Source organism: Rhinatrema bivittatum, chromosome 2 (assembly GCF_901001135.1).
Source record: "Rhinatrema bivittatum chromosome 2, aRhiBiv1.1, whole genome shotgun sequence".
In the NCBI taxonomy this organism is placed as follows: domain Eukaryota; kingdom Metazoa; phylum Chordata; class Amphibia; order Gymnophiona; family Rhinatrematidae; genus Rhinatrema; species Rhinatrema bivittatum.
In genome coordinates, this window is record NC_042616.1 from 108,730,446 (window position 1) to 108,757,995 (window position 27,550).

General features: G+C 41.0%; 1 protein-coding gene across 1 annotated transcript in view; it reads right to left on the reverse strand.

Annotated features, from left to right (window-relative positions):
- The window catches only part of ADARB2 (adenosine deaminase RNA specific B2 (inactive)), a 1,217,300-nt gene that overhangs the window by 47,606 nt on the left and 1,142,144 nt on the right, over positions 1–27,550 (reverse strand). The window contains exon 8 of the mRNA XM_029588545.1: positions 14,654–14,835. Coding sequence (XP_029444405.1) covers positions 14,654–14,835 — 182 coding nt within the window. The remainder of the gene's footprint in view (positions 1–14,653; positions 14,836–27,550) is intronic.

Below are 27,550 nucleotides of genomic sequence, written 5' to 3' on the forward strand. Positions count from 1 at the left end.
AGCGGCTACTATTTAGATATGGTGGTTAGAATTCAGAATCAGAATATTGTGACAACTATTAATCGGAATCCCACGGATAGAAACACTTTATTACGATATCATAGTCATTATACAACTTCTTTTAAAACAGGTTTGCTGGTGAGTCAATTTTTTTAGGGCACATCGCATATGTTCCATGGAGGAACTATTTGAAACACAAGTTAAATTACTGGCTGGTAGATTTCACAATAGACGATGCCCTAGACATGATATTATATGGGCTTATAAGCGAGCAAAATATTCAGATTGTACTGAACTATTAAAATGCAAATCTAAAAAAAAGAATCACCAGATACCATGCATTTTACAACAAAGCATGTCAACATCAGCTATAGCAGCATCAATAAGAAAACATTGGCGTGTTTTAGTCCTTCATAATATTTTCAAAGAGCCTTCATTAATAGCTACTTCATGAGGACCAACTATTTGGGACCAAATTGCACATTCTTATTTGAGTGTAGAACCGGTCAAGGTTTTTGGCAATCACCACAAATGTGATCATTGCAGTATGTGTTATGGGAGTCTTTGTTTAGTGGACCCTTGGGCCGACCTGCTGGAGACTGGGAAAGATGGTCAAAGTCTCTAGTGAACAGCAGGCCAGGAGGCAGATGTTCAGGCAGGACATAGATGCTCTTCACCCTGGAAGCTGGTACTCCCCCGGGAGGAGCTCGTAGGAGCCCAACCACTGGGATTTAGGTGGCTTCACCCTTTGAAGCCGAAGGCCCCCCCCAGGAGTAGCCCATAGGGGCCCGGCCGCTGGGACTTAGGCGGGTTGTGGATCAGAATAGGTAACTGGAACCAGACTAAGACAGTAGCAATACTGTAACTGGGTTCGGGTTCTGGAACCAGACAGGAACTGTAGCGAGACTCGGGTACTGGAACCAGGCAGGAACTGTGGCAGGATTCAGGTACTGGAATCAGGCAGGAACGGTAGCAAGCTTCGGGTCCTGGGACCAGACAGGAACTGTAGCTGGATTCGGGTACTGGAACCAGGAAGGAACTGTAACAGTATTCGGGTACTGGAACCAGGCAGGAACTGTGGCGAGACTCGGGTACTGTAGCAAGCAGACATGAACCAGCAAGTACTGTAGCAAGCAGGCTGACACGAACCGGCAGGTACTGTAGCAAGCAGGCAGACATGAACCGGCAAGTACTGTAGCAAGCAGGCCGACACGAACCAGCAGGTACTGTAGCAAGCAGGCAGGCATGAACCAGCAGGTACTATAGCAAGCAGACAGACACGAACCGGCAGGTACTGTAGCAAGCAGGCAGGCATGAACCAGCAGGTACTGTAGCAAGCAGGCAGGAACCAGACAGGTACTGAAGCAGGAACGGAGTGACGAAGCAGGTCACTCCGGGGCACAGCGCAACAGGAAACCGGGAAGCTAACCCGTTGCAAGGCAAAGACTGGATGGCCGCGGCTGGCTTATCAAGGCGCGTGCGCCTTGGAGCCGGGCGTCCATGGGAGGGCTTGCAGTGGCACAGCCCCAGCAGGGACGCCGCCAACCAGGCCGCAAACCAAGCCCCTGGAAGCGGGAGCAGGTCCGGGAATCCGGAGGTAAGGGCCTGGCCGCGATGCGGCCAGGCCCTTACCTCCGGATTATCGCACATACTATTGCGGCCAGAACCGCAATAGTATGTGCGATAATACCATTGAAGGGGACATTTGGATTGATCCGGTCATGGGATATAGGGTTAAGAGAAGATTGAACACCAATTGTGAATCTAAAGATGTTGTTTATGTATTAATATACCCCTGCCCTAAGGTATATGTGGGAAGCACTAGTCGGGCAATAAAAGTTTGATTATTAGAGCACTGGTCCCGAATAAATACTGTAACAACAACGGCTCCTATTGTATCTCATTGTTTAGATAACATACTTTTAGTCAACTATGTTGTACTTTTATAGAGCAAATTGAGCAAACTATCCACAGTGGTAATTATCCGTCAAGACTGAATTATCAAGAACAGTATTGGATCTATATGCTACAAACTGAATCTTTTAGGGCCTAAATGAAGAACTTGATTGGTTATTGTTGGTTTGAGGATGTCCTTCTTATATTTGATTGATAGTTTTGGAGTCACATGGTAGTATATAAAAACTTGAATGTTTGAAACAGTTCTTACATGCCATCTTTGAAGAAAGTTATTTGGAGCCACTGGATATACGATATACAACATTGTTGGATATTATTACTTTGATTGTTTCCCTGATGAAGGAAGATTTCCAAAACTTGGCCATGTCAGGTGACAACAAGCTAAGTAATCACAGGATAAAGCATAAGCATTGACAAGTTAAATGTAAGACATTCATAAGACAGGCTAAGAGAAAATTTGAAAAGAAGTTGGCCGTAGAGGCAAAAACTCACAGTAAAAACTTTTCTAAATATATCCAAAGCAGAAAGCCTGTGAGGGAGTCAGTTGGACTGTTAGATGATTGAGGTGTTAAAGGGGCACTTAGAGAAGATAAGGCCATCGTGGAAAGGTTAAATGATTTCTTTGCTTCGGTTAGTGCAGTTAGGATATATGGGTTTAAAAAAGGTTTGGATAAGTTCTCAGAGGAGAAGTCCATTACCTGCTATTAATCAAGTTGACTTAGAAAATAGCCACTGCTATTACTAGCACCAGTAGCATGGGATAGACATAGTTTTGGGGTACTTGCCAGGCACTTGTGACCTGGATTGGCCACTTTTGGAACAGGATGCTGGGCTTGATGGACCCTTGGTCTGACCCAGTATGGCATGTTCTTATGTTCTTATGGGAGAAGTAAAGATATATAAGAGTTCTTTATTTGTTATACAGACTGGCGTGAGTAAAGAAAACCATAGGCGTAGTGAGGACACTAGTATGCCCATGTATTAAATAATTTATTGATTTCATTTCAAGAAAACACTTAGAGTACTGTACATAAATAAGAACAAAAAAGTTTTAAAAAAAATGTGCTTGTGAAACTGCAAACATAAAATAAGGGTGATTGGTGGTCAGTTAATGATTATAAACTTGTTGACTACCTAAGTAACCAGGTAGGTACCTTGATAGGTAAATATATGAAACTATCACCATCCATCATCCTATATTTTGATAAGAGAGTATACAAGGCAGTATTTCACACATAAATTTATTAAGGGATTACACTTTTTATTTTTTATTGTTCATGTTTTGAGGGTTAACCCCACAAGTGGAGATTTTTGAGTCATTTGGTGTGTCCCACCCTTCCCCAGCATCTGCCCCCGGGAATGGTTAAATGGTGGGGGTCAGTGTGTGGTGTATTCTCTCAGGTCAGTGCAAGAGTATTAGGTGTCTAAGGCGAACAATATGGCCTTGAGCCAACTCTACCCCCACCCCCTGGCTCTCCCCACACACAATCAATATTATATATTAAATTTCAAATTAACCACTTCCTTGAACCAGAAAGGGAGATTTTACATGAAAAAGGGCATTAAAAATATAGTCCTGAGATAAAAACATCATGTACCACAATATCACGATCTGCCAGTCAACAACTTTTAGAGATCCTTCCTATAGGAGAGGCTCGGTTGCAGACAACAAGGAACCGAGCCTTGCAAATAGTCGGTCCAAAGCTATGGAATAAATTGCCCATAGAGTTGCAGTTGGTGTCCAATTTAAAATGTTTTAGGAAACAGCTCAAAGCATTATTGTTTAAATAAGTTTTTAATTGCTAATTGAGTTGAATTAAATTGTTTTTAATTTTTATTTGTGATCTTATTGATATATGTTAAGGTGTGATTCACTTAGCTTGATTTGTTTTTCATTATATGTGGACAAAAAATGATCCTAAATAAATAAGTAAATGAATATGTTTCATGCACTGCTGTGGTGCCAATCAGAAAACCCTGCAAAAGAAGACACCTGACCCATATGGTATCAGACCTATTTTAAAGCACATTAGATGTGGGTTTGGTCTTCAGAAAGCCATGAGCAAACAGCACTAAGTACCAGCACAAACAGTAATAACTCTATCTATTAAAAGGCAACACTGCAATTATTTCACCAGGCTCTAAAATATCAATACACCTCTTAGCAGGAAAACAGAACAAGCTAGGCTGCTAGAGATCCCTACATGGAAACTACATGCCACCAGAATAACGCACCTTGGTCATATATGCAGAACACACAGACCCTCATCAAATACAGAATAAAGATACCATAAAGCAGGGGTGGCCAAATCCAGTCCTCAAGAACCACAAACAGACCTAGGGTGTCATTTTCTAACGCTTATTGCGTGCGATAGCATGTGTGGGGGGGGGGGGGGCGGCATCAGGGCGGAGTCGGGGCGGCGAGGAAGTGGACTTGGCAGTGTCTTCGCTGGCAGCGATAAGGCAAGCCACATTATCGTTGCCAGTAGCGTGCCCAATAGCACCACCTTTCACGGTGCCGCTATTGGGTGCGAAAACCAGCAGCGAAAACACCGTGGTAGTGCGATGGCTGCCGGCTTTCCCAGGCCTGCTCCCCCCCCCCCCCCCCGCCCCCCGTTTTTGCTGGATTCACCATTCTGCGATAGAATGGTGAATCCAGGCCCTAGTTTTCAAGATATCTACAATGAACATGCAGGAGATAGATTTGCATACAAGGGAAGCAATACATTCAAATCTACCTCAAGCATATTCAGTGTGGGTTTCCTGAAAAAACCAACCCTGTTAGTGACTCTTGGCCACCCCTGCCATAAAGTATAAATGGAAATATGTGGACAAAAGCTGAATTGGAAACCACAAACCAAACTCTATATACAGCACCACAGTGGAAAAACAAAAACATAAGCATTCCTTATAAAACGAAATAAAAAACTATAAAACATCAATCGTAACAGTAAACCCTACTAATAAAAAGAATATTTCAAAATAGCTGACAGAATAATATCCAATAATTAAACACACATTTTTTAAAAACATTTTTCAAAAACCAATAAAATATTTAAAAACAGCAGCCACATCAAGTAATCAAATTAAGGTTAAAATAATATTTCCTACTCTCCATACCTGGGAACTATTAATTTCCGGTCATCCTGAGATTGTATTGGATTAGTGAGTGATGGAAAGGGAGTACAAACTTTCCTCTCTCTTTCTCACTCACTCTCTCTCTCACACACACAAATGTGCTCTCTTTCTCTCTCACATACACACTCATTAACACACACGGTCTGTTACACACACACACACACACATATATATATATATATATATAGCAAACAAAAAAACTTTTGGCACTATCGTCTCCTCAAGTGCTATCTGCTCATATATTGATCCAAAAAACCCCCAACGTAATTACGTGGGAGATACCTAGCACCCCTTACATATGATAATCCAATTTAAATACCCCACAAAATTGGAAAAACCTTTGAGGACGACGCACGGTTTAACATTGAGAAGGTGAGTGCGACAGATGTTTGTGATATAGGAGGTTGATAGAGAACTGCTTGAGTTGTTACCTATTTGATTTTAATTTATAGAAAATGAAGGTGGTTGAGAATTACCAGGAACAACTTTGAAGTTGAGTGAGAAGAAATTGAACAGCGGTAGCGTGTAGTTGTTTTGAGAGTTATTTGGAAGTTTGAGAAGAGCTTGAACCTTCAATATCATAGTGAAAATATAGTAGTTTCTACTGCGGAAGAAGAGGTAATTTAAATAGGCATAAAGACAATGGGAGAAAGTGCTATCTGTTTAGTCTCAGGTGCTAAAGTAATGAAAAAATGCAATTTGTGATGTTTATAGGTGGTGAATCAAAGAACATTTTCAGAAAGCATATATCCATGGTTGACGCCGGTAGAGATGAATTTGTGATGAGGCAAAGGTATAGTTCTATTTGTTTTTCTGCGGGAACATCTTGAGACGATGCCAGATTAAAAAGCATAATTGAGCCATTTTTTGAAATCATTAATTTTTAAAAATAGCCTTAAATTTGGGGATTTAATGGAACAAAGAAAAACCCTTTTTTTGAAATTACTTAATAGGTTCACATTCATATTCGGGAGTTTTCTAACAATTAAATTTTGGAGCTACTTAGCCGGAGTGAATTGAATGTGTTGGTCTGAATCCACTCCTTTAAAGTTTAGGTAGGAGTGGGTATCAGGAAAGAATTTTTAAATATTGTGGTTTCAGTTGTAATTATTAATGAATCATCATGGTATATTTTTGAATATTGATGATAATAAATAATGGGTTAATGAATATGTTTGAATGTTGTTGAAGAGTGGGCATACATATAATAATGGATGTTAGGGGGGAATGATGCTAACAATTTGTCTTAATACAGTTGTGTGATTTTCAGATATATGGAATAGAAGATATTGGTCTTTGTTGATGTTTGGTCTCTATGCAAGTATTCCCCTGAAGAAGCCAACATTGGCGAAACAAGGTCCTTGTCGGGACGGAAGATGGAACCATCAAAATAGAATACACCACTAATTTCTTTTAAGATTGATGGGCATAGCAGTGGTAATTAGGCTATGCAGATAAAATTGTTTAATAATTAAGTGGTGGATTCATTTACAGGAGACCAAGTACAACGTTACAGTGAGGATAATAGTCCAATGAGGGTAAGATTGAGTTTAGCAATCAGGTGAGAAATTGAGGGCTAACATTCATTGGACTAACTAGATATTTTAATGTATGTAATAATAATGTATGTGATACAATTTTGTATTAATATATTTGTAAGGTGCATGTCAAAATACTAATAAAAAAAGTTGATATTTTAAAATTTTGTGGGGTATTTAAATTGGATTATCATATGTAAGGGGTGCTAGGTATCTCCCACGTAATTACGTTGGGGTTTTTTTGGATCTATCTATATATATATATATATATATACACACACACACACACACACTAACACATGCACTCTGTCACACACACTCACAGGCTCTCTTTCACGCACATAAAGGCTTTCTCTCTTACACACCCTCCTCTCCTCTTCCTTCCCTTTTTACTCACCTCCTCCCCTTTCCTTCTTTCCATTTATACCCTTTCCATTCCCTTTATCTCTCACTCACTACCCCTTCCTTTCCTTCCCACTCATTCACTCTCCTTCCTTTTCTTCTTATCCCCCTTTCTCCTTTTTTTCCTCCTACTTATGTAAGTTGGTAGGTCACACTTAGGAGCAGTTATGTGGTCTCCTTGTTGGCAGGGGTGGAAACCCCACCAGTACCTCATTCTGCTACACTGCCAGCTGCCATGGAATCTCTTGATGGTGGGGAGTGGGAATCTTGCCAGCTGCTCATTCTACTGCACTGCCGACTGTCCCAGGGTTTTCTTGCTGGCAGGGAATGGGAACCCCACCAGCATATCATTCCTCCATGCCGCCGACTATCCTGGGGTCTTCTTGCTGGTAGAGAATGGGAACCCTGCCAGCATGTCATTCTTCCACACCACCGACTGCTACAGGGCCTTCTTGCCAGCAGGGAGTACGAATCCCACCAGCGTCATTCCTTTGTACCACCAGCTGCTGCCAGGTTTCATGCTGGCAGGGAGTGGGAACCCTGCCAGCATCATTTCTCTGTGCCGCTAATTGCAGCAAGGCATCTTGCTGGTGGGGAGTGGGACACCCCACACTGGCATTAGAATTTTAAAGGCACAGTGAGGCAGTCACTCAAGGGATTTTTTAGGGGACACTTTGTCACTCCCACAATTTTGCTGCCACTAAGCAGTAAGTTAGCAAGATCTCGTTTGAAAACTGCCACAACTTTGAGTGGCAATTTACAAACCCACCAATAACTTAAATACACATATATTTAAAATATAATTGAAGTATATTCTTTTAAAATAAAATTAAAACAACATCTGCAATTTCTTGAGCTACTTTATACAGAGTATATCCTACCTAATCATTAGATAGCCAGTCCCCAAATTTAGTGCAACCTTCCAAGATCTCCTGTGATTATTAAACAACTTCATCTCTACCTACTACCTCTTATTGTTAGGGTTAGTATAGCACTAGGGTAGACCTAACCATTAGCTTTGCATTAGTAGTGAGGCTTAGTCAGTAAGGTTAAGGATTTTCAGCCTATTCCCCTCCTTTGTGCCAGTATGCAGAAATACTTATGGATGACATTATGAAGGCAGTGACTTTCCCACAGAAGAAAGAAATTATTTCAAGGACCTTTGATATGGAACATGGAGATCTAATAGCCACTTGCAACTAGATAATCCCTCCAGCATGCTAACAAGCTCCAGGACAAATTCAAGGACAGTATATTCTCACGCAAGAGATTGTTCTCCCACATTGACCTGCAAAGACATCTTGATCCCCCCTTCCCTACAATAGATAACCAACTCCTGCATCAGCTCAGCCAATTGATGGATCAAAGGATCTCTACTGCTAACTGAAAAGATAAGAAAAATACTCTGGCTTGGTATAGCCAGTGCAGCTTGTGCAACAAAGGGCTAAAATAACAAGTGTGTGGAAAAGCAACACAGAATTTATCAGCAGCAACAACACAGAACAGCAGCAGCATCTACAAAAGCAACAGACTGGATCTGAGCCACAGCATTCCTGTATCCTTCACTTCTGGCCAAAGAAGAGAACCAGCTAATTTTGAATGAGAGAGAAATCCTATTCATCTGGTAACTAGGCTTAGAAAGATGTTTTTATATTGAATTAGCTTTACCGTAGGTTCTGATTTTATGCATTGTCTTTATACCAGGATTATAATAAATATTATAGTATCATTTGTTGGTCTCTGTCTTTGTTTTCTTCAGCCACACTTCTTGGTAGACAAGTTAGTGGATATAACACCATCATCTGCCACAATCCCTTCAGCCACTACTAGCCAAATTTTGGAAAGGCCTGGTGAAAAAGGTGAGGTATTTGTCTACTTCCTGAACTACAAATAATCTTTCTGGACCCGTAACTCGTCAGTCAGACTATTTCATAACAAAGGTCCAGTCATAGAAAAGCCATTTCTCTGAGACCCTCAAAAGTTCTTTCTGTGTTGATCACAACTTTTTCCTGCCACTAGGAAAGACCTAATTCCTTCAATGTCTTGAAGACAAATATAATCACCTTACACTTCATGGGGTAGGTTTTTGAAAAATACGCATGTGCGTCCATGTGTGCGCGCTACTCGACGCGCGCACACATGGACGTGCGATTTTATAACATGCGCGCGCTGGGGTATAATTGAGCTAATTCACGCGGTGACAAGACCCGTAACTCGTCAGTCAGACTATTTCATAACAAAGGTCCAGTCATAGAAAAGCCATTTCTCTGAGACCCTCAAAAGTTCTTTCTGTGTTGATCACAACTTTTTCCTGCCACTAGGAAAGACCTAATTCCTTCAATGTCTTGAAGACAAATATAATCACCTTACACTTCATGGGGTAGGTTTTTGAAAAATACGCATGCGCGTCCATGTGTGCGCGCTACTCGACGCGCGCACACATGGACGTGCGATTTTATAACATGCGCGCGCTGGGGTAGAATTGAGCTAATTCACGCGGTGACAAGATTGGGGCTCTTAATTGGAGCGGACTGGGAGGGAACTTCCCTACCCCTTACCCTAACCTCCCTTCACCTTCTCTCTCCTACCCGCCCCTATCCTAGGTACCCCCAATTTTTTAAATTTTCCTTTTGCTCCTCCGTGCCAGCACGCAATCCCCCGGCACAGCAGCAAATGGCTGCCTTGCCCCCCCCGGACCGCCCCTTTGCCAAGGCCCGGCTCTTGTGCGCGTAACAGGGATTACGCGCACGGCCAGGCCCCTTTTAAAATGCGTGCAGTGTGCGCAAGACCCAGCCACGCGCGTAACCCCTGTTTTATACGTGCACGGACCATTTAAAATCGGGCTGTATATGAACTTCCATAGACATCCAGTGCCAAGAATTTAACAAAGCTGAAAGATGGCTCCTAGTCTTCAGGCCCCCTACTGTATGTGCCGCTGAGTTTTAACTAATTTGAAGGCTCCTCAGCTGATTCTGCGGAAGTCCCATATAGATGTGTGTTGGCAGCACCAACTTCAAATTTCATGCCGAAAAATGAGAAAATAAAAATACAGATGGCAATTTTCAATTCATTAATGCAGGTAGATAGTGATGTACATGCACACAATATCTGAAAATTGCCCTCCGTCACTGTGACTCCATAACGTGGGTATCCTTAGCTGCACTGAATAGAGGTATTCATGTTTAGACCGGGGGGGTCAGATCAATACACATGGATTAAATTTTAAAAATCTTTTTATATGTTATCTTCCATGAAAAAAGTACCTGCACAAAATGCTGGTGGGAATGTTCACGTGCCTGTGGCAGGTTTCAGAGCGAAAGCTTTGAAATATAAGGTGCTCTGTGGGAGAGGGAGGTGCTGAGCCACTGGGGTCAGGAGGGAGGGGGAGAGATCAGATAGGGCCACAAAGGATAGGAATCAGATTAGATTACAGGAAAAGGAGGAGAAACTCCTATTTTCCTGAAATACCCATTAATCAGAACGGTCTTGCTCCCGACCAGTCTAAATAAAACATACTCTACTGTAGTTAAATATTTTTATTTTAAGCTAGCTGGCTTGGTTGTAGATACTGGAAGATTGGTTTGTGTTCAAACTTCACCAACTCCTTTCTCATATATCAGGATAAAATAAGCACAGATAAACCAAGGTTAATTCTACATTGAACCATACCTGGCTCTAGGAATTAGTTAGGAGGGACAATAGAACTCAAAGGGGAGGCAAAAGTAAAAGATTGATGGTCTGGGGGCCATATAAATCCCAACATGCTTTACAGTTTTAGATATTATGATTTCAGTACATTTCGGATGTTTCATTTTAGAAAAGGCCAAGATATGGCATCACATTAATATAACAGGGGACCTTTTCAAAATGGCCACATTGTGACAATGATTGCATGTACTTTTTACCCATGGGCTTTGCATTAGTACTGAAAGGGAACGTATGTGCTTGCACTTTCACTTTGTATAGGGGTACAAAGTAAGTACAGTCACTCGCACCTCCTTTTTGTGCAGGCAAATTTCTGCTGCTAAAGAACCTGCAAAGATTTCAAAATGTCATCTACAGGCATACGTTTCCTCTCCCAAACTAAACACTCAATGGGGCAGATTTTCAAAGGGTTACTCCCGTTACGCATGTAACCCCTGAAAAGCTGTCCCTGACTGCCCCTGCGCGCACTGAGCCTGTCTTGCATAGGCTCGGCGGCGCGAGCAAGCCCCGGGACGCGCGTATGTCCTGGGGCTTCAAAAAAGGGGCGGGTCCGGGGGCGTGGTGTGGTCCGGGGGCGTGTCTGGGGGGGCACGGGGCAGTCCGGGGGGCATGGCGGAGGTTCGGGGGCAGTCCGGAGGGCGGTTCCGAGTCCTCTGGCACAGCGGCCTGTGCAGGGGGCTGGAAAGCAGGCGTAACTTCTACAATAAAGGTTAAGAGGGGGTTTTAGATAGGGCTGGGGGGCGGGTTAGATAGGGGAAGGGAGGGGAAGGTGCGGGGGGGGGGGCGGAAGGAAAGTTCCCTCCGATTTCGGAGCGGCCTCGGAGGGAATGGAGGAAGGCTGCATGGCTTGGCGCACGCAAGTTGCACAATTGTGCACCCCCTTGTGCGCGCCGACCCTGGATTTTATAACATGCGCGCGGCAGCGCGTGCATGTTATAAAATCGGACGTAGATTTGTTCGCGCTGGGTTGAGCAAACAAATCTACGCCCGCGTGCAGGTTTAAAGATCTGCCCCAATGTGACTAAACATGGGTGCATTGTATAAGAGTGGCATGAAGGAGTGTTCTAGTGATTAGAACAGCGGGCTGAGAGCCCTGGAAGCCAGGGTTCAAATCCCCTTTCTCCTATTGATAATCCTTGCAGCCCTGGGCAAGTCAGTCACATCACCCTCCCATACCATCTTGGATTGTAAACCCTCTAGGTTTACAATCCAACCTTGAGCTCAGGTTTAGCAAGATGAGTAATCCAAATTCATTGAAATAGGGCAATGTTCAGGCTACTGATTAAAGTAGGGAAAATGCTATTTACTTATATAAATTGCTTTGAAAATTGTCCTCACACTAATCTATGAGCAATCAAGCTACATTAAGAATATAAGAATATAAGATATGCCATACTGGATCAGACTAAGAGTCCATCAAGCCCAGTATCCTGTTTCCAACAGTGTCCATTCCAAGTCACCAGTACCTGGCAATTACCTAAAATCAAGCTACTATTGTTTATTAATTAATAGCAGTTTAAAGGGATGTGAATCGTTTTTCTGACGATTGAAAATATCGGACGATTTTTTCAAATTCGTCAGAATTCGGGGGGCCCCGAACCCGATAGGAAAACCCTATAAAATTTTTGTGGGGTTCTCTGATCATTTGGGGGGGGGGGGGGGAAGAAAGGGCACACGAAAACAACCCCCAAACCCACCCTGGCCCTTTAAATTTAATTAGTTCGAATTCCCCACCCTCCCGACCCCCCAAATTTTTTTTTAAGGTACCTGGTTTTCCAGCAGGGTCCCAGGAGCAATCTCCCACTCTCGGGTCGTCGGCTGCCACTAATCAAAATGGCGCCGATGGCACTTTGCCCTTACCATGTGACAGGGGCTATCTGTGCCATTTGCTGGCCCCTGTCACATGGTAGGAGCAATGGATGGCCCGTGCCGTTTTTAAAGATGGCAAAGGGCCATCGGCACCATTTTGTTTACTGGCAGCCAATGGCTTGAGAGCGGGAGATCGCTCCCGTGACCCCCGCTGGACCACCAGGTACTTTAAGAAAATTTTGGGGGGGTCGGGAGGGTGGGGGATGCTAAAGAATCAGATCTAAAGGGTCGGGTGGGTTTTTTATCAGCTCGGATGCAGCGATAAAAAAAACCCCGATCGGACCGCGGGAAAAAGATTTCCTGATGGTCCCTGAAACCGAAACCGGAACTGATTCCGATTCTGATTCACATCTCTAGGAGTTTTTGGATTTTTCCTCTAGGAACTTATCCAAACCTTTTTGAAACCCATTTACACTAACTGAGGTAACCACATCCTCTGGCAAAGAATTCCAGAGCTTAACTATGCGCTAAGTGAAAAATATTTTTCTTCAATTTGTTTTAAATGAGCTATTTGCTAACATCATGGAATGCCCCCTGGTCTTTCTATTATCTGAGAGAGTAAACAACTGATTTATATTAACTTGTTCAAGTCCTTTCATGATTTTGTAGACATCTATCTTATCCCCCCTCAGTCGTCTCTTCTCCAAATTGAACAGCCCTAACTTCATTAGCCTTTCTTCATAGGGCAGCTGTTCCATGCCCCTTATCATTTTGGTCGCCCTTCTCTGCACTTTCTTTATTGAGATGAGATGACCAGAATTGTACACAATATTCAAGATGCGGTTTCACCATGGAGTGATACTGAGGCATTATGATATCCATCCTTTTATTTGTCATTCCCTTCCTAATAATTCCTAACATTCTGTTTGCTTGTTTGATTGCCACCACACCCTGAGCCTATGATGTCAATGTATTATTCACTAAGAAGCCTAGATCTCTTTCCTGGGTGGTAACTCCTAAGAGGGAACCTAACATTGTATAACTACAGCAAGGGTTATTTTTCCCTATATGCATCACTTTGCACTTGTCCATGTTAAATTTAATTTGCCATTTGGAAGTCCAATCTTCCAGTCTCGCAAGGTCCTCCTGCAATTTATCACAATCCACTTGAGATTTTGCTACTCTGCATAATTTTGTGTCATCCAGATCATTTATAAATAAATTAAAAAGCACAGGTCCAAGTACAGATCCCTGAGGCACTCCACTGTTTACCTCTTTCCATTTAATCCTACTCTCTGTTTCCTGCCTTTTAACCAGCTTGCAATCCACAAAAGGACATCGCCTCCTATCCCATAACTTTTTGGTTTTCTTAGAAGCCTCTCATGCAGGAATTTGTCGAATGCCTTCTGAAAATCCAAATACATCTCATCTTCTGGTTCACCTTTGTCCACATGTTTATTCACCCCTTCTAACAAATGTACGAGATTTGTGAGGCAATACTTGCCTTGGGTAAATCCATGCTAGTTGTGTCCCATCAAACCATGTCTATCTAAATGTTTTGTGATTTTATTCTTTATAACAGTTTCCACAATTTTTCCCAGCACTGAAGCCAGGCTCACCGATCTATAGTTTCCTGGATCACCCCTGGACCCCCTTTTTAAAGTGCCTATGTACTTTACTACTATGTGGCTTTGTGAAAATTGCTCGAGTATATACTACATATTATTCTTTTATCCTAAATATATTATACTTCAGTAGTCTCGCTTTCTCTTATCCAGGAGTTTAAAGTATATCTCACTTTTATGCTTTTCAAATTTAATAATTTTAGAAATTTTTAAATCAGAACTTCATGCCATACATAAAATCAAAATGTTCAAAAGAAGGACATGTCACCAACAACACAAAGAGAAAAAAATATTTGAAAAGCAGAGAGGATCTCTGTGTATATAAGTTATAATGTAATATCAAATGGCTTTGCTGCTTGATCTTGAATCATGTGCCTTTGTAAATCGTTTAGAAATGTTGATAAGTGACATATAAATTAAAAAATAAAATAAACATGTACAAGTTGGGCACAGTTAGTATGACTGGATAAAAATTGCTGGAAAACTAATAATTTGTCTTTCAATGAGGTACTAGCTTACCACTGAGAAGAGGCTGATTGTGTCGGTATGGAGTTGGAAGTTGACCAATGTCTCCTATTCTATGGCTCATTACCCTGGAAAGGTGACCAGTATGACGAAGACTTCCCACAACTATGCTGTGCAAGTAGATGGGCTCGATGAAGCAGCTGAGAAGACCACCTTGTAACCCAAGAATGTTCCATCTAGAGTGAAAGAAAACCATAAACATCAGGGTGAAAATATACTGGTGTGTGATTGGGACGGAACAAATGGAACTGCATTAAAGGAAAGTTTAAGCATGCACACATGTTACTTATTTATTTTTCAACTATTTATATTCCGCCAATATTCCAATAACATTGTCCAGAGTAGATTATAGAATTCTAAAATGTTATCAAATTCAGTTTTTATTATCAGAACTTATGTGATTTAGCTTCAGAGATATACTGATAAAATTTCTCACTTCTGCTTTTTGTGATAAGACAGTACAATACAATTTTACATTAGAGAATATGAAACAGAGAATATGATGGCAGAAAAGGACTGTAAGGCCCATCTAATTTGCCCAGTTTATTTCCAGGCAATCACAGACTCCAGTTGATCTCTGGCTTTTCCTTTTCATCATAGAAAAGTAGAAACAGAGACAAAAGCATGATAGTCCCAAATCTAAAAGCAATGGACTAGAAAAGAAAATGTGCTCTAACATGAAAACAAATCAACACTCATGGAGAGAAAATTACAGAAAAAATATTTCAACATCATTTTTGGATATGTCTCTAGAAGACACTGCCATATTGACTGATATGATTCTTTCTCTGTATATCATATTTATATAGCATTGTACTAAAGTGCCTCATAATACCGTACATTCACAGTTAAATTTTCAAGAAGCTACAATAAATCAATTAATTCTCCTGGGCAAGGAAAATGAGTTGATTCTTGAGTCAGTATCTGAGGTAAGAGAAAACAATGGTGTGGAAAAGAGATAATGGTAGATTATTCCAGATGGAGGGTTCAGAAATAGACTAAGATCTGTCATCAATTAAGACTAATTTAGGAACTGGCACAAACTGAAAACAGAAAATAGATCAACAGAGGAAACTGAAAGGTTTATGAATAGAATGAGGTCAGGGAGATAAGCAGAAAAAAATCTATAGAGGATTTTGAAAACATGGATTTTGAATCAGGAGCCAGTGGAATTCTCTGAAGAATGGGGTGATATAATCCTATTTCTTGGAATGGGGGGGGGGGGGGGGTTAGTGAGTTACACCATGTGTGGATATACAGAAGATAAGGATTTTATGACTCTGAGATCTCCGGAAAAGCATGCAGATAATGATTTTGATGATTTTACAATAGTGGAAAACAAACATGAACCTAACTTCCAAAAACGTGATTAAAGCTCATATCTGTCGTATTTTTTCTTCACACAAATTCTACAAATGCAAAACCAGGTGCTAAGCTCAGGTTCCATTTTGGGTTTAGGAAGTGGGTTTTATGTCACATAGAACTTTTGCTGTTTTTATTTACCCTCATTTGAATAGTCTCTGTTTTTCAGTAAAATTAAAATGAGCATGATCTGCCTGAGAATTCTCTTCTGTTTCAGGTTAATGTTCTAAGCAGCCAAACCTGAAACCTAAGGGCATGGTGCTCAGTCCACAAGACCATGAAAGCCTGGTTATGAATTTACTGGTGACTATTTTTGTTTAGCTCAAGCTGTAACTTCAAAATCTCTATCTGGAAGAAAGTTTTCCTATGTACATATACCATGGTAATATTTTCAAAGCCTGTCTGTTCCAGGCTCTAGTGGCAAATTGATAAAAAATTCTGCTATTTAAGGCAATGGTTGCCATGCTAAATAATGTGTTTAAAGCACCATCACCATTGTTGGCATGCATTATGTAGCTAATTTTGTACATCATTGTTCTTTTCATTAATTAACATTTCTTAGTCGTTAGTGCAATTATTTTGGGGCCTCCATGCTCTACATCTCTGTTCATGATTAATAAGGAGTCATTATAGTTCCCTTTCCTGAAGCAGTCAATTAACACGGAATACTTTCCATTAATTACTGAATGTTTGAAACCGGCATATTCTACCTGGAGAGCAATCTGCTCAAGGAACCTGTGACACCAATTGCTTTAAAAAGTTCTCTTTAAATTTTATTCCAAAAACACGAGCAATTTAGCTGGCTATATTAATTTTCCTCAGATGCAGTGCTGTGAATTAGAAACATCTTTTAATCTCATGCAAGAAAAAGCAGCCATCTGGCTGCTGAGGATTTCGGAGAGAGTCTCTCCCTCTCTCACTTCATAAATGCAGGTCATTAAAGTAATGTGTTCATCTACATAAAGCTCAAATGGAATATAAAAGGTAATATTTATATACAAACAATTTAGCCCCACAGTTTAAACAGTCATTGATTTCATGAAACATTTACTTTACCCTAGCAGATTTGCATAATTTCATTTGGGAAAAAAATGTCCCTCCTACAAGTAATATAATTTTGGAAGGAGAAAAATTAGCAACTTTGAGCACATATCTTATAATAATGCAAAATTAACCATGCAAGGTTTACTAGTGGGGTAGATCTCTGCCCAAGTATTGCATTTGATACTGAGTGTTAGGTAGGGCACATTACAGCTTAATATAGATAGATTTGGAAACTTGTTTCTTTAAGTTCGGTGTTAGCTTTAAATAAATTTCAGATCAATTTTAGATACTATTCACCCTTCAATATATTTTGTACTGAAAATAACTCTTTCAGGAAGTAGTAATGGTATTGCAGATAGTTGGTTGGATTGAGAAAAATATGGGGAGGTGGAGCAAACTCATGTTTGGTCCAAGATGGAGTAGAGATAGGAGCATGCTAAGCTTTGTGGGTATAATCCGTGAGCATGTATCTATATCTTTAGGGAGGTGAGAGAGAGAGGAGAGTGGAAGGAAAGATGGAATACAGTAATCAGCTCACTCCTTACACTAGTATATCGCAAGATCAGCACAGAAAAAGTGCTGCCCACATGGACTTTTAATACTGCAAGCTCAGTTCTCCCAGCGGTGCAGATGCGCAGCGGCCTCTTCCTTTCTTCGCTGCCTGTGGGTTGGGATCTACCAGCGGCCTCTTCATTTTTTCGCTGCCAGCTAGGTGATGCTCCTCGTTTTCCTGCCCCGCTGCTCCCTCTGAGGGGGATGTTGCCTCCGGCTGCCGATATCCAGGTTGAAGTCATCAACAAAGACCTGTGATGCCAGGCCATCGTTGATGAACTCGAAGGTGCCGGTAAGCCAGTTCTAATGGGACCAATTGAGGAGGAGAAGGAGGGTTGGAAAAAATCTGTCATTGGGCAGGGTTTGGACCGCGGGCCATAGTTTGTCCATCCCCCCCCCCCCCGGCTTAACACAGCAGTCACAGACTGGTTGCATTTCCCCTTACTCCATCTCATTCTTACTCTCTTCCCCACCCAGTTTTTCATCTAGCAACCAAATAAAATGGATACAATAAGACTGAAGCTTTTTTAGAATAAATATGTTACGTAAACAACAGTCATTACATAACCTGTTGGGTAGACAGAGTCACTCAAGGCAATCTGTGTACAAATGCAGTTCATTTGGTTGTTATTGTAAATACTGATGGGGAAGAACTTGGTCAGTATTGAACTGACCCACCAATTCAGCTATGGGCCTGGGTATGACCAACTAGAACATTCTCCTTAAACTGCAGCACTGAGTGGGGTTACTAAGCACACTTAGGTCAAAGGAGGCCAATGTGCGTGCCACTTTGCCTATGATTGTGCAACTTTAATTCTAGTCTTATTTAAAATTGCTACTTGCAAATGGGCAGCAACCTTCACTAGCCATTGCTTAGACTAAGACCCTTAACTTTAACAACATACATCAGTTGCTTCCTGCAAGGTGGAGTTAGCAAAGTCACCAGTAACATGAATTAAATTGCTGGTCTGTTTTCCTCATTTTGTTGATAGTTGGAAAATAGGAAACAACCAAATAATTTATAAGCCATAAAACAATGAACACAACTATATGATGGCCTACTTGATCCACCTGATGCTTTCATACTGCATGCATCACTGTCTACAAGGTTGGCTTAATGGGGGAGAGGGAGGGGTTGGAGGGGAAGAGAGGAGGCAGGCAAATTCATCCTTTCTTGAATGATTTCCAAACTCAGTTTCTCCTGTCTCATTCCTCTGTGCCCTAACTAGCAAACCAGGATGTCCTTGGGTGCTCAGCCAAAGTGCTCCATATAAGAATTTTCAGATGCTCTCTTTGCCCAAAATACAACTGAGAAGTAAATCCAGAATTGCTTTTTGTACCACAGGACCTGCAAATAACTAAAAAAATCTTGAAACTTGTTCCAAACAAAAAACCTACTGCTATTCTTCCTTCTATACTCACCAAACAGTCCGATCTATTGTAGCCTTTGAAATGTTCTTATTTCTACTGGCCACATTATCATCTGAGGTGGGAGAAGGGAAGGACAAGTTTTGCTACTGTTGTTACAGCCCTGGTATGAAAGTAATGGGTTTTCAACTTAAAACGTATCAAGATCTATTGCTTTCAAGAACTTTTTCATGATGCTGGTAAACTGGTATATTGTGAGAGGGGAATTATATGTGTTCACTAACAGGTGAACATCACTTTTTGGCCTCACTGACAAATATTAATAATACCTCAGATTTGCAATAGGGCATGTTGCACTATCCTTAGTTCTGGCCAAATGCACAGTTTTACCTCTGCTGAGATAATGTGTTTTGGATATTTGCACTGCAAATTGCACAACCTTATTTATTAAGGCTCAGTCTGAGAAAAGGGGCATTACTAGTGGTATGTCACAGGGATCAGAACATGGACCCTTCTTTTCAACAGTTTTGCAAGTGATATTGCGGAAGGACTATTGCGAAAGGTTAGTCTTTTTGTAAATGACACCAAAGTCTGCAACTGGATAGATGACCAGGAAGATATGGAAAACATGATGAGATCTAGTGAAGCATAAGGAATAATTTAGACTCTAGCAGCTAAGATTTAATTCTAGTAATACAGTCATGCATCTGGGCTGCAAAAACACAACAGAGATATACAGTCTAGTGGGTAAAATTCTTCTGTGCATGAAAAAGAGCATGATCTGGGGATGATCATATCTGATGATGTTCAGGTGACCAAACAAGCGGATATGTTGATAGCAAAAGCCAGAAGGATGCTTGAGTGCATAGGGAGATGTTGCGTTCGTGCCTGTTCTCGCCCTCGCTCCACCCTCTCTACATTAGAGGCGACTCCCTTCGGGTCTGACGGACAGATGCTGCTGCGGCTTCTCCTCGCCGTACTTCCTGGAATCCCTGGGCTGGCCTGATGCGGCGGATCCGCCATGTTCCTGATGACGTAAGGGTGCGTGCCTGCGCGCGCTCCAGAGTTTGTACTGGCAAGGGCGCGAACCTCGGAGGCGTCCCCCAGTAGTGACGTCATCCGCTTCCACCTTAAAAGGTCTTTGCTTGCAACTACGAGTTGAGTTAGCAAGGGGTTTGATTGCGGGGATCATTCCGACCCGCTTCATCCTCCGCTGCTCTGCCTCCACCACCTTACCTAGGGGTACCCGCTCCTCGGGGGCCCTGCTCTCTCTTCTTGATTTCAGATTGCTAAGACGGGATCCAGTACTCACTCTTCGAGGGCCTACGTCCCTGAATGCTCAGAAGACTCCTTACTACCTGGAAGCGATCGCAGACATGAACACAGTGAGTTCTATTTCAGATAGGAATCAGTACTCGCTCCACGAGGGCCTATATTCCTAATCTCCGAAGACTTCTTTCTGTTTGACGTTATTGCAGGTACGGAGATCGTGAGTCATTATTATAAATTGCAGATAGGAACCGGTACTCGCTCCACGAGGGCCCATGTTCCTAAATCTCTTCTCAACTCTCTTCTAAACCAGAAGCTATCATATATCTATATCTGTGCATTGCTATTATAGATTGCAGATAGGAACCAGTACTCGCTCCATGAGGGCCTATGTTCCTAAAACCCTCCAAAGACTTTCTTCTATTCCATAAGCCATCTCATACACAGTTATTGTGAGTTCTCATTCCAGACTGCATATAGGAACCAGCACTCGCCTACGGCTCCTGTTCTTGAATATACTGAAGACTCTCTGTTGCATAGAAGCCACTACAGATATCTACAATTGTGAGTGTATCATCTACTACTGGTTATGTATCCAGCATACCCTGGCTACTCACTATCTATAGTCTTCTCTCTACAGCTCAGCAACCCAGAGACCGCAATTCCAGTATCATAGGGACTTCAGCCCTGCCGGGCACAGCTCACTACTGCCACCTCTGGTGGTTCTACTTCCTGTCTAATAAAGAACTATCTGCGTTTGTCTCCATACTCCAGCCTAGCCGGTGGTCCCTCTTAGGACATCCTCTTGAGGGCGCTGTCATCTGCCATCGGCCCAGGGATTCACCAACTTACCTCAAGTGTTCATTCCTTACATTACTAGAGCAGTATTATATGACTGCCACTCTGTGGGAAGCCAACCCACTACAGAACACTAACTCCGCCTATGGAGTATTACAATTGTTAGTTCTTCCCCTTGGCAGGGTGATCCATAACCAATTGCTAACTCCCTGGCAGACTTATAACAGATTGCTAATGCCTCCCCATGGCGAGATAAGGTATTACAGATTCTCACTCCGCCTCTGGGGAGCAGTTCCTATAGATTGCTACTCCTAGCAGCAGGGATTGACAACAGATTGCTAACTCCTCCCTCTTCAGGAAGAGATCCATATCAGATTGCCAACTCCTCCCTCTACAGGAGGAGCTCGATAACAGATTGCTAACTCTGAGCAGCAGATTTATAACAGGAGAGGAGTGGTCAGCAGAAGAAAGGATATATTTCCCCTTTATAAGTCCCTGGTGAGACCTCATTTGCAATAGTGTGTACAGTTCTGGAGAACACATCTTCAAAAGGATGAAGTCTTTCCAGAGGGTAGCTACTAAAATGGTCAGTGGTTTCCATTGTAAAGCATATGGGAACAGACTTAATCTAAGGAAAGACAAGACAGGGCATCTAGAACAGAGACATTTGAATACCTGTGTTATCAATGCACAGGACGTGAGTATCTTTCAACAGAAAGGAGTATCTGGAATGAGGTATTATGGGATAAGGGTTAAAGGGAATAAATGAGGAATAACCTAAGGAAATATTTCTTTACAGAAAGGGTGGCGGAGAACAGGCTCCCAGTGAAGGTGGTGGAAACAAGGATGAGATCTGAATTCAATAAAGCATGGAACAAGCACAGAGGATCTGTGAGAGAGTGGTAGGGATTATAGAGCTGAGAAGTTGTATGGATAGATCATATGGTATTTTTCTGCCATCATGTTTCTATGTTTCATGGTCATCAGATTATTTTACATATATATATATATATATATATATATACACACACATCCTATAGAAACTCTTTTTCGCGAACGTAATGTTTCTTTTTTCATATATGCTGATGATTCTCATTTTTTGTTTGCCATATTCCTTATATACTGCACTTCCTTGACAGAGGTTTGATGCATGTTTGACAACAATACAGGCCTACTTGAGTGAACGTAAATTAGTTTTAAACATCAAGAAAACTGTAGTTTTGCAAATTAGTCAAACCTCTACAAATGATATTCAGGAGATTATATTTGGGAATGTAATAATTCTTGTAACAACTGAAGCTAGAAGTTTATTTTTTTATTTTTATTTAGAAGATTTATATACCGATGAATGTTGGGAACATCTCATCGGTTTACATTAAACAGAATTATAGCTAACCGAGCTTTACATAGAAATTGGAACCAAAATGTAAAAAGGAACAGAATAGATAATTAATAACAAGACAGAATCAACATCATAACTTATGAAGGGCAATAACTGAAAAAGGGGAAAATAAAATATAAAAATGAGGAAAGAAGGGAGGAGCTATTTACAGGAAAACTGTCGGGTATAATAATAGAAGTAAAATAACAATAATAAGGAATTCAATTACAAATTGTAAAGTGCCAGGGGAGGGGTGCAAAAAGTGCCAGGGGAGGATGTTAAGTGAATGCTTGCTTGAAGAGGCATGTTTTTAGGTTGTGTTTAAAATTTTTTGGGCAGGGTTCCTGCCGCAGTAAGGGAGGGAGTTTGTTTCAAAGGACGGGCCCAGCTAAAGAAAGTGCCCGAGCTTTGGTGGAAGCAAGTTTTGATTGCTTTGGTGAGGGAATAACAAGAGTAGCCCTGTGCTGTTGCCTTATTGGTCTATTTGATTTGTGAAAGATGAGGTGATCAGAGAACCAGTGCATGTCTTGGTTGTGGAGGGCCTTATGGATCAGTGTGAGGGTTTTATAAGATATTCTTTTGGCAACAGGTAACCAATGTAAGCTTTTAAGAACAGGGGTGATGTGGTCGTTTTTATGTGTGTTAGTGAGGATACGTGCAGCAGCGTTTTGTAGAAGCTGGAGAGGCAGCAACGTACTTTTGGGTAAACCTAGTAGTATAGCGTTGCAATAATCTATTTTGGAAAGAATGAATGCTTGCTGTATGGTGCGAAAATCATTGAGGTGCAGAAGGGGTTTGATTTTTTTGAGGGAGTGTAGTTTGAAGTAACCGGATTTGAGAGTGTTGTTGATGTGTTTTTTAAATGAGAGGTGGCAGTCAATAGTGATGCCAAGACTGCGATCCTGTTGGCTGAAGGCAACGGTGGAGTTGGGGTTTGAACCTGGTATCAGAGGAGGGTGAATACTTTGTGGAGAAATGTATAGTAGCTCAGTTCTGGCCGTGTTGAGTGCCAAAAAGTTTAGGGGTCTAGTTTGGTACAACCTTGCAGTTGATGTTACATATAGCATATGTCTGGTTGCAAGGTATGTGTTTTATAAATTACAAATGATTTGTCCATTGAAATCTATGCTAACCCCTTTAAACTTCCATACAGTTAATCAAGCACTTGCTTTATCAAAGATAGATTACTACTATTCTTTATTCATAGGTCTGCCTAAGTCACTTCTCAGGGTATTGCAGATAAATCAAAATGGTGCTGCGATAGTCTTAAAATGTACAAAGTATCATGAACATATCAGTTTTAAAACTTTACATTAGCTTCCAGTCATTGAATGGGTAAAGTTTAAGAATCTGACTCTTTTATTTAAGGCCTTGAAAGATGAGGGACATCCTCTACCTGGGTTGATTAAACCTTATAATTCAATTTGTGCTCTCTGTTCAGGAAATCAATGCCTGTTAGTAGTGCCTGATGTAAAGGAGTGTCATAGTCAACAAATTAGAAACAAAGCATTTTCACAAATTGGTCCAGTGCTTTGGAATGCATTAGATGTTGAACTCAGATTGCAAAAAGATTTTGAAATATTTAGGAAGAAACTTAACTCATATATGTTTATACAAACTTATCCTGTCTGACATCATGAAATTAATATTTTTATTTTAGGGTTTATCTAACATTTTTTATATATATTATATATTTTTTTAATTGTTATTGATGCTGGATTGTTTACCTGTGTGAATGCATATTTAAGACTAGTGTGTATGTATATTGTACTCCACACTGTTCTTTTATAGAAATTGTGGGGAAAAAAAGTGCATTAAATAAATAAATAAATTGCCATCATCGTCATCATTTATTTATAGCAAGCTTTTCCAGCTGACAAGTTCAAATTGTATTACAGTGAAATTTGAGTTTACAAAAGGAATAGGGTACATGGTAACTGGGTATACAAATGTGCACAAACTGGGTGTACAAAATGTACATTCAGAATATAAGCATAAGTACACTACGTCAATGAATTGATATAAATGTAAGTGAAAATATCAACCAGTTCAATCAGACATGTAAATATAGGTGCAAACATTAATTCAAAAAACAATCAGAGTATAAATGCAATGCAGCATAGTTATGGTTGCAATAATTTAGGTATAGAATAAGCATAGACTAAATTGATAATTGAGAACTCTGCAATCAAAGGTAAAATGAGCATGTTACATAATATGGAAGTAGTGCAATTGTGAGTATGACAACTTGAAGGGAGTGAGTGTGCAATTATGGTACAGTTTTGTGCATTGTTGGATGGCCAGTGTGATTTAGAGAGTTGGTTGAAAGCTGCTACTAATAGCCAGGTTTTCAGTTGCTTCCTGAAGGTGAGCAGGTCTGGGGCAAGCCTGACCTCTAGCAGCAGAGAGTTCCAGAGGGTGGGGACTGATCCTAAGAAAGGTTTCTTCCTAGCTTCTGAAAGACATATTTCTTTGGGTGCTGGAATCAACAGGCAGACATGAGGTAATGAGCACAGTGACTGGGAGAGTGTGTATGGAATGAGTTGGATTCTGGAGTAGATGATGCCAAACCCATGAGGGTTCTGAATGCCAGGCCCAATATTTTGAATGTGTTTCGGTATTGTTTTGGAAGCCAGTGTAGGGTTCTCAGGAATGGGGTGATTCAGTCAAATTTCTAGGCATCTAGTATGGTTCGTGCTGTAGCCGATAGTTTAGTTTCTAAGGCAGCTTGATGAGGGTGGAGTTGCTGTAGTCTAGATGGGAGATTATACAGGCATGGACTACTGTTGCAAAGGTAGGACCATCAGAGAAAGAGCAGAAGTGATGTAATCGGCTTAGCTGAAAGAAGGAAGAGTTTGTTGTTGATAGTATTTGAGCTTCTATGGTGAGTTTGGAATCTAGGGTTTATTTATTTATTCATTTATATTTCACTTTTCGGCACTTCAAAGTGGATTACATTCAGGTACTGTAGGTATTTCCTTATCCCCACAGGGCTTACAATCTAATTTTGTACTTGAGGCAATGGAGGGTAAAGTGACTTGCACAAGGGCACAAGGAGTGACAGTGGGATTTGAACCCTGATTTCCGTGGGTCGCAGCCCGCTACAGACTTGACAGCTGAAGGGTAAGGCTGTTCCTTCCAAGGTTACTTTTGTGAGGATATGGCTGTGGTCATCATTGTTTTCAATCCCATAGCATGTCTGTTTTTAGGGGGATTTAGTTTCAGTTTGATGTACTGTAGCCATGTGGGCACTGACTCTCTCAGGCTGAGAGAGCCAGATGGAAAATAAACAAGCTCCCAAAGAAAAAGAGAAAGGAAGGATGGAAAAATCTTCCTTTCAAATTCAAGCTCCAAAATGAAGACTCTTTTCTAACCTCAGAAGATAAAATCAATCAGAAAGTCTTGAAATCTCCACAAATTCATTGACCTTTAAATGGGGCCTAAGATTTCTCCAAGAAAAAGGAAATGGAAAAAAAGCACTCCTCTCCCTTAGGCTTTCAACCTAAAAATCCTCTAGTGGTCTCTGTCTAAAATAAACACAGGAAACAACCATTGCAGCAGCCTCGTGTGGGGGTGCTTTTCCAAATGTGTAGCCCTTCTACAAGGCTACACCTTTGAAAAGATCCCAATGGAGCCCTACCTATACAAATATGAACAAAAAAGTTAAAGAGTGATTGGATCACTTGAATGTGGATTGTAGGGAGAAACACGAATTCTTGCATACATGCCACATGTATCTCTCTTTATAGACTCCAGTCCTCATTAGCTGAAACACAAAATTGTCATTTCTGTTGACCCATGGAATCTGTAACTAAATTGAAGAGCATCCCAGAATAAAAATGAGATGACGACACTGGTTGTAGAAACTTCAGTGATGTCAAACTAGGGGACATTCAGAAGCTCCTGATTTTTTCCCTCATGGTTCATATTTACCTGCCCGTAGTAAAAAGGGAAACATTGCAGTGTAAAAATGATCATTACAAAGAACTTTAAAAGCAAAGCTGTGACTCAACTGTGATCTCATTCCTTTCTCCCGCTCACCCTTCTGTATTCTGTGGTTTCTCATTATTTTTCCCCCTTCTTAACCTAACCTGTTTCCTCTTAAATCGATTCATTTTTCCTGTACTCCCACTCTCCTCCCTTCTCTCCACCCTTCCCTAAGGACCTCTGCCTCCTCGTCCTGCATGTCTCAGCAGCTATCGTGCTCATGCTGCTCTCCTGGTGCCAGAGGGCGAGCCCCCACCATGGGAACAGTACAGGTGGTTCCAGTTTTGGACGAGTCAAATTTTAAACTCAGCTGTGTGGCACAGCTAAGTTGGTAATGGAGGAGCAGGAAACAATGAGGCTGACGTGGCAGCTATGTCAAGTGCCAATCTACTTCTCCACTATTCCATTAAAATTACCAACAGGGCTTGAAACCAATTTCTTCAGAAACTAGGCCATACTAAGATCCCTTTCTGAAACTGTTCAAACTGAACAGGATTGCTGGCTGAAGAAAAACTTTATTTTTTTTGTGAATTTCTGAAAACCATTCAGCTTATGCTGAAAAACATTATAGCTATCGGTGCTTAGTAACCGATCTTAAAACATATTTCCCCTTCAGGATCAATGAAATCAAATCACCTTCCTTTTAACAGGGGAGCATTCTGTGCTGAGTACTGAGTAGAAAACAACTTCTCCATTTTGTTCAAACAATAGATATTACTGCAGTGTTTACAGAGGAAAAAAAAAATCAGATGTCCAATTTTCAATATAGATAATCCCAAAACAAATATATTTTTGTCTGTTTGTCAATCACAGAAATGCCAGAGATTAATTGGAACAGATAGCAACTTTCTTTTTTTTAAAAAAAACCTGAAAGACACATTCTTTTTGCTGAGGGCAAAGCACGACTCTCTAGAAGAAAGGATTATTATCAGGTCAGTTTTTCTGACTGCCTTTACTCGTCCTTGGTTTTAGACACAGTACTTGAGATGTCTGCCAGAAGTAACACATTTAATAACTGTTGAGATGCTCATCATATTAATGGCGGTTTGTTTGCATGCAAACCCTATACACAAAAGCTAACGCAACAATATTATCTGAATTTTCGATCTGATTTAATTAAGTCTTGTGTT